The sequence below is a fragment of the Salmo trutta genome, chromosome 17 (assembly GCF_901001165.1).
Source record: "Salmo trutta chromosome 17, fSalTru1.1, whole genome shotgun sequence".
NCBI classification, from domain to species: domain Eukaryota; kingdom Metazoa; phylum Chordata; class Actinopteri; order Salmoniformes; family Salmonidae; genus Salmo; species Salmo trutta.
The window spans coordinates 14,443,072-14,460,097 of NC_042973.1; the positions used below are offsets into that span (position 1 = coordinate 14,443,072).

The 17,026-nt window shown below is 47.2% G+C and overlaps 1 protein-coding gene across 1 annotated transcript in view; it reads right to left on the minus strand.

Moving 5' to 3' along the window:
• The window catches only part of LOC115151654 (glutamate receptor ionotropic, NMDA 3A-like), a 100,618-nt gene that overhangs the window by 18,477 nt on the left and 65,115 nt on the right, over positions 1 to 17,026 (minus strand). The window contains exons 2-5 of the mRNA XM_029695775.1: positions 14,554 to 15,194; positions 8,882 to 9,980; positions 8,588 to 8,733; positions 3,997 to 4,112 (exon numbers count right to left, since the gene is read on the minus strand). Of these exons, the coding sequence (XP_029551635.1) occupies positions 3,997 to 4,112; positions 8,588 to 8,733; positions 8,882 to 9,980; positions 14,554 to 15,194 (2,002 nt within the window). The remainder of the gene's footprint in view (positions 1 to 3,996; positions 4,113 to 8,587; positions 8,734 to 8,881; positions 9,981 to 14,553; positions 15,195 to 17,026) is intronic.

Below are 17,026 nucleotides of genomic sequence, written 5' to 3' on the forward strand. Positions count from 1 at the left end.
CCCCCTTCCCTCCTATTACCGTTCCCTCTCTCCCCCTTCCATCCTATTACCGTTCCCCCTCTCCCCCTTCCCTCTCTCCCACTTCCCTCTCTCCCCCTTCCCTCCTATTACCGCTCCCCCTCTTGCTTGGAGTTTGCAACAAGGTGCCTAAAACAAGATTCTCTGGTGTGATGAAACCAAGATTAAACACTTTGGCCTGAATGCCAAGCGTCATGTCTGGAGGAAACCAGGCACCGCTCATCACCTGGCTAATACCATCCCTACGGTGAAACCTGGTTGTTGCAGCATCACGCTGTGGCGATGTTGTTCAGTGGCAGTGACTGGGAGACTAGTCAGGATTAAGGGAAAGATGAACGGAACGAAGTACAGAGAGATCCTTGATGAAAACCTGCGCTCATGACCTCAGACTTGGGCAAAGGTTCACCTTCCAACAGGACAACGACCCTAAGCACACAGCCAAGACAACGCAGCAGTGGCTTTGGGACAAGTCTATGAATGTTCTTGAGTGGCCCAGCCAGAGCCCGGACTTGAACACGGTCTTACATTTCTGGAGAGACCTGAAAAGAGCTGTGCAGCGAAGCTCCTCATCCAACCTGATCAAACTTGAGAGGTTCTGCAGAGAAGAATGGGAGAAACTCCTCAAATACAGGTGTGCCAAGCTTGTATGATCATACCCAAGAAGACTTGAGGCTGTAATCGTTGCCAAAGGTGTTTCAACAAAGTACTGAGTAAAAGGTCTGAATATTTATGTAAATATGATATTTCAGTTTTTTATTTTTATTACATTTGCAACAATTTCTAAAAGTGTGTTTTTGTTTTGTCATTATAGGGTATTGTGTGTAGATTGATGGGGTAAAAAAGATTTAATACATTTTAGAATAAGGCTGTAACGTAACAAAATGTGGAAAAAGTGAAGGGGTCTGAATACTTTCCAAATGCACTGTATATCTCAGTAAAGGAAAGATTGGGGGAATCAGGGTCAGGGAGAGATACGCGGCCGGGTTAGCCCCCAATGTTGAAACTTGTCCCGTTTTAGTTTTATGTCCCTATACAAAAATAGCAAAAAAGTTCAAATGTTTGAATGACAGGTTGGCGCAAAATCTGTATCTGCACTTTATTTGCACCATGGACAGAGAGCCTGCCAGAGTGATAAGGGGAAAGCCACTGGGTGGTTAGGTATGACTCCTCTGGGTTTCCATAAAAATCATGAAAAACCCTGCTCATCTGTGGTAGGCTACGTGAATAACGTGGTAGGCTACGTGAATGATGTGATACACCTCCGCCTGTAATATTTTGATTTATAAGGACGGGGTCACAGGTGAAGCTGCTTCGCTCAACTCTGCCTCACACCCCACCACTACAGAGTTTAGTTAGCTTCTTAACTAGCTGTAAAAGGTCTTAGTTATTAGCCTATTTAGCTCTAACCAGCTAATCTGCCACAATGGATATTAGAAATCAAACCCCCGAGGCCACCACCAAGCCCAGCAGTGATGATGCTGCCGAGCTCCAGCTAGCACCAAGTGCAGCGCCTACGAACCCTTCCACAAGCACCGCCAGGATAATGGCTCCACAGCCACTTCCACCTCCACCTCCGACTGTTCCTGACATGTTTTGGAACAGAGGAGCCAGCCCAGACTGGCCTATTGAACCCTACCCATGTTTTGGAACAGAGGAGCCGGCCCAGACTGGCCTATTGAATCCTACCCATGTTTTGGAACAGAGGAGCCGGCCCAGACTGGCCTATTGAATCCTACCCATGTTTTGGAACAGAGGAGCCGGCCCAGACTAGCCTATTGAATCCTACCCATGTTTTGGAACAGAGGAGCCGGCCCAGACTAGCCTATTGAATCCTACCCATGTTTTGGAACAGAGGAGCCAGCCCAGACTGGCCTATTGAATCCTACCCATGTTTTGGAACAGAGGAGCCAGCCCAGACTAGCCTCTTGAATCCTACCCTTGCTGCAGGTTTTCTGCCCAGAAACCTTCATTTAATAGCAACTGGTTCATAGGAAGAGAGTGGCTGGAATACATCTACTGGGTTACAGTAGATGTGTCACTTCTTGGTCAAAAGCACTCAATGGTCTCTGCATTTTAACTTTTATGTTTATAGTGGTATAGCGTGATATAAGCAGAATTCAATATAATTCCAATGCAAGAACCCAAATGACGCCCCTGGGTATAGCTACATATCGATATGTTTCATCATAGAAATAGTCTATATTCTGTTTTTATGGTAGCCTATTGCTTGGTTGTAAATGGAACTGTACGTATTGGAAACATGTTTAGAGTGGGCAGGCATTGATTAAATGATTACGTGGGTGGGTTGAATTCGATCCACAGAAGTGTATTGTGCCATATCGCAATGTGTTGCTGAATTTATGAGCTGCATGATTTTCCATGTTTGAAGCGTAAATAGGCTAAATATAGATTGTGTCATGCCTTTATCGATCTGATATTTACATTGTAGGCCTATAGTACACCTACCGCTAGTTTGTTCTGTTCACATTCATTCACATAGGCTGTTTGGAATAGGTGAATTACCCTATCTATCTTGTAGCCTATATTCATTGTCAAATGGCCTTGCTTTAGTGGCAACCTGTCACTTCAAAAGCACTCAATGGTCTTGGAGTCGTTGCATTTGAACTGTATGTTTATTGTGGTATAGCGTGATATAAGCAGAATTCCAACGCAGGAACCCCCCAAAATTGTGCAACCTCACTGATTTCAACAGCCCCCACTTTAGCCTGGAGGGATACTTCTCTGAAACAATGCTTTTCAATCCTGGTTCAAGACACCCATAAGGTGTGCTGTCTATTCTTCTATCCCTGCACAATACATCTGCTATCAAGTACTCATCACGTTCTTCTATCCCTGCACAATACATCTGCTATCAAGTACTCATCACGTTCTTCTATCCCTGCACAATACATCTGCTATCAAGTACTCATCACGTTCTTCTATCCCTGCACAATACATCTGCTATCAAGTACTCATCACGTTCTTCTATCCCTGCACAATACATCTGCTATCAAGTACTCATTACGTTCTTCTATCCCTGCACAATACATCTGCTATCAAGTACTCATCATGTCCTTGGTGAACTGAATTAGGCTTGTGTTATTATGGCAAACAAATAACATTTTGCAATGGAAAATTAAAACATGTTTCTTATTGGACAAGTTTAGATAGTACGTCCCTGTTTCACACTGTTCCCTGCACACCCTGTGGGTCACCAGAACCCATAACACCCTGTGGGTCACCCATAACACCCTGTGGGTCACCAGAACCCATAACACCTACCGGAACTGCTCTAAAAAAGATTGACAGTGAAAAGTGAACCTTAATGCGTTGACAATAAGGGAGCAGCAATGCAGAAAGACAAACACAGAAAGGCGAACCGCAGGAGGCCGTTTCCACTTACTCCCCATAATCCTGCACAGGCTCTCAGAAACATGGGTGTGATGTTGGTTCAGACAAAATAGCAATGAATATATTTGAATAATACATATTCAAATGAAAAGAATGTGAATTTGAGATTAACTAGAAAACAGGGAGAGGACAGGGAATCCAAACACACATTCAAGCAAGTGCATGCCTGCCTACCTACCAGGGCACTTCAGAAAGCGCACACACACACACATAGACAGACAGACAGACAGACAGACAGACAGACAGACAGACAGACAGACAGACAGACAGACAGACAGACAGACAGACAGACAGACAGACAGACAGACAGACAGACAGACAGACAGACAGACAGACAGACAGACAGACAGACAGACAGACAGACAGACAGACAGACAGATAGACACAGACAGACAGACAGACACACACACACACACACACATAGAGGCAGACAGACACACAGACACACACACACACACATAGAGGCAGACAGACACACAGACACACAGACAGGCAATGGCTCTAGAGCCATCAAGTCTGGGGGCTGTCAAAACAATACAGTGTCAGGGTGGACGGGTGGTTTCTTACCTTCGATGGCGAAGGGCTTGCCCACAGTGAGCAGCTTGCAGTCTGCGTCGATGGACACCTCGTAGTCCAGCAGGGCCTTGTCCATGATGAAGGCATCAAGCTGAGGGGGATCTACCCTTCAACACACAGGGAGAAGGGGTTATACACATCCCAATCACCACACACCAAACAGGCCACGTCCCAATCACCACACACCAAACAGGCCACGTCCCAATCACCACACACCAAACAGGCCACGTCCCAATCACCACACACCAAACAGGCCAAATCATAAAACACCAAACAGGCCACGTCCCAATCACCACACACCAAACAGGTCACGTCCCAATCACCACACACCAAACAGGCCAAATCATAAAACACCAAATAGGTCACGTCCCAATCACAACACAACAAATAGGCCACGTCCCAATCACCACACACCAAACAGGTCACGTCCCAATCACCACACACCAAACAGGTCACGTCCCAATCACCACACACCAAACAGGTCACATCCCAATCACCACACACCAAACAGGCCAAATCATAAAACACCAAATAGGTCACGTCCCAATCACAACACAACAAATAGGCCACGTCACAATCACAACACAACAAACAGGCCACGTCCCAATCACCACACACCAAACAGGTCACGTCCCAATCACAACACAACAAATAGGCCACGTCCCAATCACAACACACCAACTAGGCCACGTCCTAATCGTTGCAAACCACAAACCAAACAGGTCAAGTTTGAAATTGACCATGTCTCAATCCTATGCACCACACATCAAAAAGGCTATGTCCTCCCTCATTCCAGATTCAGCACATGGCTCTCGTCACCATCATGCTTATACTTCATGTCTCAGTGTAAATGGGGGGCTCAGAATCAGTCCTCCAGGGAAATTGGACAGAAGGAGAAGGGTAAAGCAAAGCCATTAGATATACGTTTTATTGTCACATATTAATCGCCTGTCTGACCAAATAAAACCGGAATGAATGCAGACAGAGTACAGTGCCCAAATCAGGCACTCAACTTCCATTATGATGCTGACTCCTGACTAGGCACATCAGCTGAACCAGAGAGGATTATGGGTCATGGGAACTATCATAATGGATGTTCAAGATGTCAAAACTGCACATTATCAAATGTGTCAGCTTTGGAGTCCTCTGACTTCAGATTCAATTGTAAGGAGGGGATGACCTCTTGGGTAAGAAATCAACAGTGGATATTACTAGCAATTTTCGCTTTGGCTGTTTAATCAAACCATCCATCAAACCATCCACTTAGAAGAGTGGACTCTTATTCCAGAAGGGATAAACTTGTCACGTCTACTCCCGCTCCCCCTCTCTGGCGCTCAATGTCGCCGGTTTACTAACCACTGGTCCTGGCAACCCATCATTATTCACACCTGGCAACCGTCATTACGCACACCGCTTCAGGTAGTATTGTTTATGTTTTCCTTGTTACACGCTGCTCATGTTTTGTATTCCTTCCATGGTTGTTTTCATTAAAATCACACTACACTTGCTTCCAGACTCCCTGGGTCTACGTTACTGTCATGCTCTGACCTAGGAGAGCTGTGTTTTCTCTGTTTAGCTAGGCCAGGGTGTGATAGGTGGGTGGGCATTCTATGTTTTGTGTTCTATGTTTTGGCCGGGTATGGTTTCCAATCAGAGGCAGGTGTCTATCGTTGTCTCTGATTGGAAGCCATACTTAGGCAGCCTGTTTTTCCTATGTTTTTTTATGGGTAGTTGTTTTCCGTTTAGTTGTAAGTACCTGACGGAACTGTCTGCAGGGAATTTCATCGACTAGGCCCTTGTCTCCTCCCTCAACATCACCGTGTACCTGCTCTCCTCTTCTTGTTTGGTCTGAGCCCTGGATAAATGACAGTGGGGACCCGGCACTATTACGCACGTCACAGCACCCACAAAGCCTTCCCTTTCTCATCACCTCTGCACAAAGTCATCCTCGGCCTCCCGTGGCTTCAACTTCATAAACCCACCATCTCCTGGTCTAAGATGAGAATCATCGCCTAAGGACCAGGATGTCGGAGGAACTGCTTTCCCACACCCTGTGGTTCAACGTCGGTGGAGGGTCCTGTGAGTGCCCTTTAGCTCATCAATCGTTCCTCCCGTATCGTTGGCCCAGTGTTGTGGGAAGTAGATGTGGACATCTGCCTAGCTCTAGAGAGGGAACCCGCTCTCCAACCACCTGCCCTCCAGAGCGCATCTACGTCCCTGCGGAGGTGAGAGATCAGCTGTTGACCTGGGCACACACATCCCTCGCCGCTGGATATCCAGGTATCACCCGCACCATCCAATCCCTTTCTGATAAATACTGGTGTCCCACTTTGGCACAGGACGTCGCCCACTATGTCAACTCATGTTCAGTATGTACTCAATCCAAAACTCCCCTTCACGTTCCAGCAGGGAAACTACTTCCCCTTCCCGTCACATCTGTCCATAGATTTTGTCACTGTTCTCCCCTCCTCTGATGGTTTCACCACCATTTTAGTGGTTGTGGACAAATTCTCTAAATCCTGCTGTTTTGTCCCTCTTTCTGGTTTTCCTACCACTCTCCAGGTCTCTGAGGCACTGTTCCAGCAGGTCCTTCGAAAGGCCATAGTGCCGGAAGACATTGTCTCCAACCGTGGCCCCCAATTCACTTCACAGGTATGGAAAACCTTCATGGAGAAGCTGGGGATCACTTCCGGATACCGGCCTCAGTCTAACAGGCAGATGGAGATGATGAACCAGGAGCTAGGGAGCTTTCTGAGGAGTCACTGCCAGGACCGGCAGGGAGAGTGGGTCTGATTCCTTTCCTGGGCGGATTACACCCAGAATTCATTGCGTCACTCCTCCACCGGGCTGACTCCCTTCCAGTGTGTTCTGGGTTATCAGCCGGCCCTGGCTCCATGGACCCCGAGCCAGACCAAAGCTCCTGCGGTGGACGAATGGTTCAGGCACGCAGAAGATGTTTGGAACGATGCCTACGTGAGGCTCCAGCGTGCCGTCCGCCACCAGAAGAAGCAGGCGGATCGCCACTTCAGTGAGGCTCCCGTGTTTCATCCTGGTGATTGCATCTGGCTCTCCACCAGGAACCTCCCAGTCCGCCTGCCCTGTAAGAAACTGAGCCCCCGGTTTGTGGGGCCGTTCAAGGTTCTCCGGAGGGTCAACAAGGTGACATATAGATTACAGCTCCCCACTAACTACCGAATCTCACCCTCTTTTCATGTCTCCCTCTTCAGGCCAGTGGTTCCCCTGGCTGAAGCCGCCTCCCACGACACCCTTCCGCCTCCCCTGGATATCGAAGGAGGTCCCGCCTATGCCATCAGATCCCTCCTAGACTCCCGACATCGTGGGGTCGGCTCCAGTACCTGGTGGACTGGGAGGGGTATGGTCCAGAGGAGCAGTGTTGGGTTCTGGTGGACGACATTCTAGATCCCAACATCATCCGAGATTTCCACCTTCCCCATCCAGACCGGCCCGCTCCTTGCCCTCGGGGCCGCCCCCTTGGCTGGTGTCATCCTGCGGCTGGAGCCGCGAGTCAGGGAGGTACTGTCACGTCTACTCCCCTCTCCGGCGCTCGACATTACCGGTTTACTGACCACCGGTCCTGGCAACCCATCATTACGCACACTTGGCAACCCTCATTACGCACACCTGCGCCTCATGAGACACACCTGGACTTGATCACTACCCTGATTACTCCCCCTTTATCTATTAGTCCCTGGGATCACTCTTCAGGTAGTATTGGTTATGTTTTCCTTGTTAGAGGCTTGTGTTGTGTTAGTTTTCATTAAACTAACACTGCACTTGCTTCTAGACTCCCTGTGTCTACATCACAAAACTCCAACAATCTTTGTTTTCTAAGTTATTTTGTAACACAATATGCAAACATGTCTATGTGGCTACTGGCTAACCTTGTCAAAATATCTTACAAAACTAAGATAAAATAGGAGGATCCACAGTCTACACAATCACAAGCTCAAATGACAGTTGTCTTCTCTCTCTTGGTCTAAATTGAACTATAACCCTTCTTCTTCCACCTGAGGTTCAACTTTGCAGCCTTGTGTCTCTAGAGAGTCAGACAACACGCGTAGAGAGACAGTTTGTTTGTGTGTGCTCCCTTTCCCATTTGATCTTGTTTTGAAGCAATACCACTGGCCTCTCCTCTCCTTTGCCTTTCTCTTCTGTCTTCCTTGATGACAGACCTTTCTCTGAGGAACACAACAAACACTTCTCCCAGATGAAGACAGAGCTGACAGAGAAAGTATCTATCTACTCTGTGCTCGACTTGATCCACCTCTGGCCAAATAGCTTAGATAACACGTATAAACACCCATGGATACAATCAAACAGGTTAATGTGCCTTTAAATAGTATTTCTATGGATGTAGCTCAAAGGTGCCATGGACAATCCTACTCTAGGAGTGATACTGCAGGTGCAGGCTTTTTGTCCCAGCCCCACTCGAACACACCTGATTCTACTAAGCAGCTGCTCATTAGGACCATTATTAGCTGAATCGGGTATGTGAGTGTAGGGCTGGAACAAAAGCTTGCACACCCTGTAGCTCTCCAGAAGTAGGGTTGTGATCTCTTACTTGAGGGTGGACACTCCATCGGGTGTGGTGGGCTCATTGTAGCGCCTCATGTACTCGTGCATCTCTGGGAAACTCTTCTTCATGTACTCCTCAGCGCTGCTCTCCCTCACCGTGCCAAACCGGAAACCATGGGATGGGTGGTGGAGCTGGGGTGGAAGGGAGGAAGGCAGAGGGGGAAGGGATGAAGGGAGAGGAGGCAGGGAGGGAGAGAGAGGGAAGATTAGAGAGATAGAGGGTGAAGGAGAAAGAGATTGTGGTGGGAGAGAAGAGTTAATAATGAAAACAAATACTCACCTTGGCGTCGTGGATCCCCGAGAGCTCTTCGAAGGTCTTCTCGCCGACCATGACGGCGGCCAGGTTGGCTGTGTAGCTGGACAGCACCAGCAGGCAGAAGATGGCCCACAGGTTCATCAGAAACCGACCCGTCCAGCACTTGGGCGTCTTGCTGGAGACCGTGCGGCCAAACAGAATGGCGTAGCACAGGTTGAGCGCAGACGAGTAGGAGAAGACACGCAGGCGGTTGCGTCCGTGTGGCGTCATGCCAAATGGGCTCTTCCACTCATAGAGGGTGAGGAAGAGGGCGGTGATATGCAGTGCCACGAAGATGCCCACCCACATAGACCAATGCAGGGGCCACATGAAGGCGCCGATGGGCGCCGCCGTGTCCTTGCTGCGCACCAGGATGCCCAGCGAGGTGGAGAAGAAGGGCGAGGTGAAGTCGATGACACGGCTGCGTACTGAGTTAATGCTGAATGAGGTGACGGCCATGTCGGCCACGCCATTGAGCAGGTCACCCACCAGCCCAGTCCAGCGGCCGCTTTTCGATGCACCGTACTTCCCGTCGCCCACGATGTACAGGTCGTACTCGAAGCGCATGTCCTCTGACATTTTCTCCAGCAGGTCTATGCAGTATCCGTAACAACACTTGCCGTAGTCCGTGGGCAGGAAGGTAGAGTTGCCCGTGGCACGCTCACTGAAGTAGCGCTCCAGCATGTCTGAGCTGTTTGTCCCTGCGTCCAGGCAGTACTGTCCTGCCGGACAGTTCCCGTCCTCATCCACCTCCCGCGTGAATACGAAGGGGTGCTCCACTAGGGTGACTACCCGCACCCGGCTGCCTGCCACAGGACTGCCGGCTCGCCACCGGCCCCCACCCCGCCCCCCCTGGCCTTCCCCCCGGCCATGGCCCTTGCCATTGTGCCCTTGCCACAGGCCCTGGTCCTCCACCTCCAGGCGGCCCCCCTCCCAGCTGCCCACTGTCACCCAGGTGGGCTGGCCCACCACGTCCCGCTGCAGGCTCCAGATGTGGAATCGCTGAGAGGTGAGAACTCGGGATAGGTTCCTCTGCACCGACACTGGCCCCGTCAGCCCTGAGAACGACGTGTTGGACAGGAACCTATAAGCCAGAGGAGATCACATTAGATTACAGGACTTCATTACCCTTCAGGCTATTTAGTGCATGCATTTGGGCCCCAAGATATTGCATTTCCTATAGATGATTTCTATGGTGTGGTGGCGGGGGGAGGGGCACATGGACTTCTGGCCACAGGGATAGTGAGTCAGACTGTACAGTATCAAACTCACTTCAGGAAATGCACAGTGAAAATACATTTCTGCCTGTGATCTGACTGTAACCACCTACACCTCTTCTCTCCACACCTGACCTACAGCACAAGCCAGACAGGCACCTTAGCTACTGTAGCACAACATGTCAAAAGCAGGATTGGCATCTATTGAAGCCAAACTAATCCGTCCTGCACCTGCAGCAAGGCCAACAGTGTATACCATCACCGCCCTGATTGACAGCTAGTCATTTCCCCATGGCTAGGATTGGCTATCTTTCTGGCTGACACCTTTTTGGCCTCATCACAGACTCTGAACGCCAGGCTCTGCTTAGTTGAGCTAGTGAGTAGTTAATTTCCATGTGAAAACCTGCCCCAGTTCATACATTTCTGCCTCGGATCCATGGTGAAATGCTAGCCCCTAGCGGTTAGCCCTTCAATGAATTACGGCATGGTGGTTTAGCTTAGCGCTAGCGGTTAGCTTAGCGAAGGGGTCACTTCAGGAAATACAGATCCAGCCAATCCCATTGGCTGAGGGTAGCTGTGACAGTCATGTTGTGTCAGGATGAATGTGTGCAGCCATCAATAACTGAGATGACGCCATGTGATCGCCGCTGAACTTCTTTCATCGAAAATTAAAAGGTAATTTGTCTCCAAACCTTTTAGGTCATTAATTTCTCCCTGTCTCAGCCTATATCCCCCCTCCTCCCCTCTTTCTCCTCAACCCCACACGAGGTAAAATGAGCTGGATGCTATTACATCATTACATTGAAAGGCTATGTGTTCCTCTTTAACAGTAGGCACAGGTTGCAATTACTTAAAAGCATCCCCCTCCCCCACCTCAACCTCTTTAGGTTTCTATCTACCGCTCTCATAAACCCTCATGCATTTCTCTCATGATCCATTCCTTCCTCCCCTGAAGCCCTCTTCTCTCTCTAATAGTTGCTCTGTTATGTAGCTGTAATTATGTGTCTAGGTGACATTATGATTATCATGGAGTTGTTCTTGAGCAAAACGCTGTTATCTCGACATCGTCGATCTTTACTCTGCACTAGGCACCCAGTCAATCCCATTAGTTAGATGGCCCTCTTAAATGACTTGATAGAACTGAATATAGTTTTATTATAGTTCTAACGGGGTGCTTTCCAAAATGTTGTAATCCTTCTCCTCTGCGTTGAAGTCCCAGGCAACAAACACTACTCCTGAAACGAAGTGCTAACTGCTTACTGCTCAAAATGACTTGCCTCTTTCGGCCAATTAATAAATACAACATGGTGCTCTAGCATTCCAGACCCACAAGCTATTGCATCATTTCTGCTGTATCGTTTTTTCGAACATGATATAGCTGAGCCTAGTTACAATTGGTCCAATTGAAGCTCATTCTATTGTGTTTTTGTGCTGAGACGCTGGCTGCATGGCTAGGTTGCGCAGCTGTTGTTACTCTGGTTTGTGGCAGATACAGCAGTTGTAAAGCTGTGTGCTGCTGTCGCTCTGCACTGCTCTGAGCCACGCAGAAACAGAAAGGACTGTGGGCTCTTTTGATAAGGGAGCCTGGCTGCCTGGCTGCCCTGTTGGGGAGGCAACTGACTGGAACTCATGAATAAAGCTTAAAACTCTTCCCTCCTCCACTTCATGTTTGTATTCCAGCTGGGTGCGTGCGTGCGCATGTGCGTGTGTGTGTTTGAAAGAGAGAGAGTGTCTGTCTGTCTGTCTGTCTGTCTGTCTGTCTGTCTGTGTGTGCGTGTGTGTGTGTGAGAGAGAGTCTGTGTACGTATGTGTACAAACACACTCCAGCCTCTCTCCAAACACTGGAGGCTGCATCTATCATTGTGTTTAGAGGAGCTGCTCTGTGGTTAGGGGTGACGAACAGTCTGACCTCAGCAAGAGATAGGCCTATTTGCAGTCTCCTGCGAACACTGACACTGGGAGAGAATCACTACTTAACTGTCTACAGCACTTAACGAACCAATCCGTTATAATAACATGGACCTGAAAACACTATTCAGACACAACTTGGCTAAAAGGAGATGCAACAGAATGCAATACAACTGTGTGTGTGTGTGTGTGTGTGTGTGTGTGTGTGTGTGTGTGTGTGTGTGTGTGTGTGTGTGTGTGTGTGTATGTATGTACACTGAGTACATAAAACATTAAGAACACTTGCTCTTTCCATGACAGACTGACCAGATGAATCCAGTTGAAAGCTATGATCCCTTATTGATGTCACTTGTTAAAAATCCACTTCAATCAGTGTAAATTAAGGGGATTGTTAAGCCTAAACATAATTAAGACATGGATTGTGTGTGCGCCATTCAGAGGGTAAATGGGAAAGACAAAATATTTAAGTGCCTTTGAAGGGGGTATGGTAGTAGGTGCCAGGCGCACTGGTTTGTGTCAAGAACTGCAACGCTGCTGGGTTTTTCAAGCTCAACAGTTTCCTGTGTGTAACAAGAATGGTCCACCACACAAATGACATCCAACCAACTTGACACCACTGTAGGAGTGTTGGAGTCAACTCAATATTAGGAAGGTGTTCCTAATGTAACAGCACTTACAGTTGACCGGGGCAGCACTAGCAGGGCATAAATTTGACGAAATGACTTGTTGGAAAGGTGGCATCCTATGACGGTGCCACGTTGAAAGTCACTGAGATCTTCAGTACGGGCCATTCTACTGACAATGTTTGTCTATGGAGATTGCATGGCTGTGGACTCGATTTTATACACCTGTCAGCAACGGGTGTTGCTAAAATAGCCGAATCCACTAATTTGAAAGAATTTCCACATACTTTTGTATGTATCTATGCCTTCAGAAAATATTCACACCCCTTGACTTTTTCCACATTATGTTGTGTTACAAAATGGGATTAAAATTTATTTAATTGTAATTTTTTGTCAACGATCTACACAAAATGCTAACATTTGTAAAACATTAATGAAAAATAAAACACTAATATATCTTGATTAGTTAAGTATTCAACCCCCTGAGTCAATACATGTTAGAATCATCTTTGGCAGCGATTACAGCTGTGAGTCTTTCTGGGTAAGTCTCTAAGAGCTTTCCACACCTGGACTAAGCTAAATTTGCACATTATTATTTTCCAAATTGTTCAAGCTCTGTCAAATTGGTTGTTGATCATTGCTAGACAGTCATTTTCAGGTCTTGCCATAGATTTTCAAGCAGATTTAAGTCAAAACTGTAATTCGGCAACATTCCCTGTTGTCTTGGTAAGCAACTCCAATGTATATTTGGCCTTGTGTTAGGTTATTGTCATGCTGAAAGGTGAATTTGTCTCCCAGTGCCTGTTGGAAAGCAGACTGAACAAGGTTTTTCCTCTAGGATTTTGCCTGTGCTTAGCTGTATTCCGTTTCTTTTTATCCTAGAAAACTGCCTAGTCCTTGCTGATGACAAGCATACCCATTACATGATGCAGCCACCATCATGCTTGAAAATACGAAGAGTGGTACTCAGTAATGTGTTGTGTTGGATTTGCCCCAAACGTAACACTTTGTACTCAAGACAAAAAGTACATTTCTTTCCCACATTTTTTGCAGTTTTACTTTAGTACTTTATTTCAAACAGGATGCATGTTTTGGCATATTTGTATTCTGTACAGGCCTCCTTCTTTTCACTATGTCATGTACTGTAGGTTAGTATTGTGGAGTAACTACAATGTTGTTGAATCATACTCAGTTTTCTCCTTTCACAGCCATTAAACTCTAACTGTTTTAAAGTCACCATTGGCCTCATGGTAAAATCCCTGAGCGGTTTCCTTCCTCTCCGGCAACTGAGTTAGGAAGGACGTCTGTATCTTTGTAGTGACTGGGTGTTTTTTTTTACCCGTCTACCAAGAGGTGCTCTTCTTTGCGAGACATTGAAAAACCTCCCTGGTGTTTGTGGTTAAATCTGTGTTTGAAATTCACTGCTCTACTGAGGGACCTTACAGATAATTGTATGTGTGGGGTACAGAGATGAGACAGTCATTCCAAAATAATGTTAAACACTATTATTCCACACAGAGTCCATGCAACTTTTGTATGTGACTTGTTAAGCAAAATGTTACTCCTGAACTTATTTAGGCTTGCCATAACAAAGGGGTTGAATACTTATTGACTCAAGACATTTCAGCTTTTCATTTGTAATTGATTTGTAAAACATTCTAAAAACACAATTCCACTTTGACATTACGGGGTATTGTGTGTAGGCCAGTAACACCAACTCAATATTTTGTCCATTTAAATTCAGGATGTAACACACCAAAATATGGAAAATGAAGGGGTGAAAATATTTTTGCTAATCTTTATCAAGGGTGCCAATAATGTTGGGTCTGACTGTGTGTATGTGTGTAAGCTATTCTTTTAAACCTCCAGAGACTTTGTGAGTTAAAGGTTCAAAGTAAACCAGCCTTACCTGGCGAGGTACTGTCCGGAGGAGGGCACCTCGTGCTTGTTGGGTTTGTCGTAGCAGTTGACCATGTTCTGGATTAGCGCCAGGTCTGGGCGCACCACTGTGGCCGCCGACACTGCCCGGCCTACCAGCTGGAGTGCGTCGCGGATGTAGAAGTCCAGTGGCTTGCGCTCCACTTCACCGTAGGCCAGCAGACCCAGGGGCAGGCCGATGGAGTGCAGGGCGTCGGGGCTCAGTGGGTAGCCCAGCACCCAGTGCACCGTGGGCAGCGTCAGCCCCAAGTCCTGGGCGCTCCGCAGCACCGCCGCCGCACACTCTGGGTCGCCCCCAAACAGTAGCACCGCGGCCGGCGGTGGGATCTGACTTGGGCCCTGCCCCCGGAAGTGTTCTGAAAGGAAGTCCTGGATTTGGGATTCTGCTGGGCCAGCACGGGTGAGGTTGAGGAGGGCGCGGAGTTGCCAACGGGTGGCGCCACAGCCCAGGTGGCTCTGGAGGTCCAGTAGTTCCAGCAGGCCATCCTCCTCCCAACCCTGGCACAGCACGGCCATGCCCTCCTGCCAGCCGCTCCGCTGGAGGACTGCCAGCAGCAGCTCCGACAGGCCCGACGGGGGGATCCGAGTAACCATCTGTAGGTGGAAGCGGTTCTGGGAGGAGAGAGAGAGAGAAAGAATCAGAAACCGTGTCAGATCCAAAGAAAAGGACTGGAGCATGAGTCTCACAATTGCTATAATCAAACATAGCATTGCTCACCCTTTGCAAAGCACAACTTTGTTGGAATATGACATAGTGGTTACATTTGGCACAGCAATCTACATATGGCCTTCACAATCTCTTCAGTATTGTTAGATTCTGGGTTAAACTTGGAACATTGTTATACTCAGAAGTATAGTATCTAAGGAGTGAAAGAGACTAGTTTTTACATCAGAAGTTAATGGTTATCTGTAGGAGCCAGATGGCTTTGGAATGTGTGGACAGGAGGAAGTCACAGGATTGCTATAGGGGATATGGATGGACATCTGTGGGTTAGGCAAATGAGGGGTTGAGGTCAGGTCAGATCCTCTTATTAAGGGAGAAATTATGGTTTATTACCCTATTACCCTCTTCCTGCCGAACCATAATAGATGTAAGGATTGGAGAGGAGGAGGAGGGCCTAAATTGGAGTATATATACTTGTGGTGGTGGAAACATGTTTTGTCTGAATGCAGCTGTATTGACCCTTTGGGTAGAATAAACTTGTTTAAGATTTCATAATGTCCGTTGTGTTATTACTCTGAGAATTAGAACAGTATGAAATGTGGTTATTAAGTTGTGAAGCATGTAGGGCTTATAAAGGCATTATGAATCATTCATTTCCAAAAAATTACAAAGAAAAAGTCAGAACCAAAACAAATGACTGAGTAACATATGGACACCCTAAAGGATTTTCTTTTTGAAACACTGAGAGAATGCAACTCTACTCACTGATTGAAATTCAAACACACTCTGTATGTTAAAGGATGGAGAAAAGTGGTTATCTTTTCAACTGGTTATCTTTTAAATCCCTTTTTTTTCCATGAAACAAAAACTGTGGTGAGCTTCAAGCTTATGCTCTCCCTAGCCACTCTTTGACTCAAAAAGCAATATCACCGGATAAGAGGGACGATTTCAAACCACCTGTTTCAAAGGCCTTGGTTTGATTACCACTACATACCCATTCAAAATTGGGGTGCCCGTTTCCGTAACCCTCCCTGACACGTTGCTAATTCGCTTCGCTGCAGAAAACAGACAGGAGAGATGGAAGCACAAATTGCAATTCATGCTCTATGTCGGGTTCCCCCTTGTGTGTGTGTGTCTCTATGTGTGTTAGTGTTTGCCTCTCTCTGACTCCTGCAACCTCAAACAGCCGCTGGGACAGGTGCATCAGAGGAGAAGTTGAAAGGTGAATGTTTGATACATGTGTGTTTGCAGGCAGCAGCCATTAACCATTTCAATGACGCTCATCAAAAGTTGCAGTATTCTTCTGCTCCAGGTAAAGAGATCAAAGCTTGGTTTCTCCTGGGACTGAGGGAGAATGAGCTTTGTAGTGTGGCACCCAGTGAGTCAGCTCCTCCCTGGGCATAGAGGAAGAATAGACTGATGTTGCCGCCTAGACCAGAGGTTGGAAACCCCCTAGACTGACCAGAATGAACAAAAAGGTCATAATGCGTTTATAGTTCACTTCAAAGTGTACTGTGACCCTTTTGTAATGTGCTAAAGCTCACAATAACTGCTCACTATCAACAGATGGCATGGTGTCAGTGAGTCGGGCTTGACAATGACTTACACATGGCACATAAGCAAAAGTCCTGTCATCAAAGTATCTTACTTCGTATGAATACTCATACTGTAAGTAGCTTTTGTGCCAGTTTTCGGTAAAGTCAGATTTTGACTCCATGCGATGTGGACATACAGTATCTACTTCAAATACCTTGTGCCCCTGCACATTGATCTGGTATTC